The sequence below is a fragment of the Nestor notabilis genome, unplaced genomic scaffold (assembly GCF_000696875.1).
Source record: "Nestor notabilis isolate BGI_N333 unplaced genomic scaffold, ASM69687v1 scaffold16535, whole genome shotgun sequence".
Lineage (NCBI taxonomy): Eukaryota > Metazoa > Chordata > Aves > Psittaciformes > Psittacidae > Nestor > Nestor notabilis.
This window is the reverse complement of record NW_009929900.1, coordinates 1,938-2,199: the sequence shown is the minus strand read 5'-3', so window position 1 is coordinate 2,199 and position 262 is coordinate 1,938. Positions and strand designations below refer to the sequence as shown.

Below are 262 nucleotides of genomic sequence, written 5' to 3'. Positions count from 1 at the left end.
CCAAAATCCCCCCCCAGCACAATGGGGATGGGCACAAACAGCCACAGGAGACACCACTCAGGACACGGCCACAGAGCACCCACCCACAGCTGACCCCCACTTTGGGCTTGAAGGGTGCCCATGAGCCATGTGGGACCCCCCCCTCCACCCCGGCCCGGGCACGGGGGCCTTACAGTGTTTGGTAGGTGCTGTCCTTGGACTTGATGAACTTGATGATGAAGAAGACCACAGCCTGGACGCTGAGCACCAGCAAGATGCCGCC

The 262-nt window shown here is 61.8% G+C and overlaps 1 protein-coding gene across 1 annotated transcript in view; it reads right to left on the bottom strand.

The window, feature by feature from the left end:
- Nucleotides 1–169: 169 nt before the first annotated feature.
- The window catches only part of CD164L2 (CD164 sialomucin-like 2), a gene marked incomplete at its 5' end in the record, with an annotated part of 1,700 nt that continues 1,607 nt past the window's right edge, over nt 170–262 (bottom strand). The window contains 1 exon segment of the mRNA XM_010015193.1: nt 170–262. This exon segment is cut by the window's right edge and continues 13 nt beyond it. Within this exon segment, the coding sequence (XP_010013495.1) occupies nt 170–262 (93 nt within the window).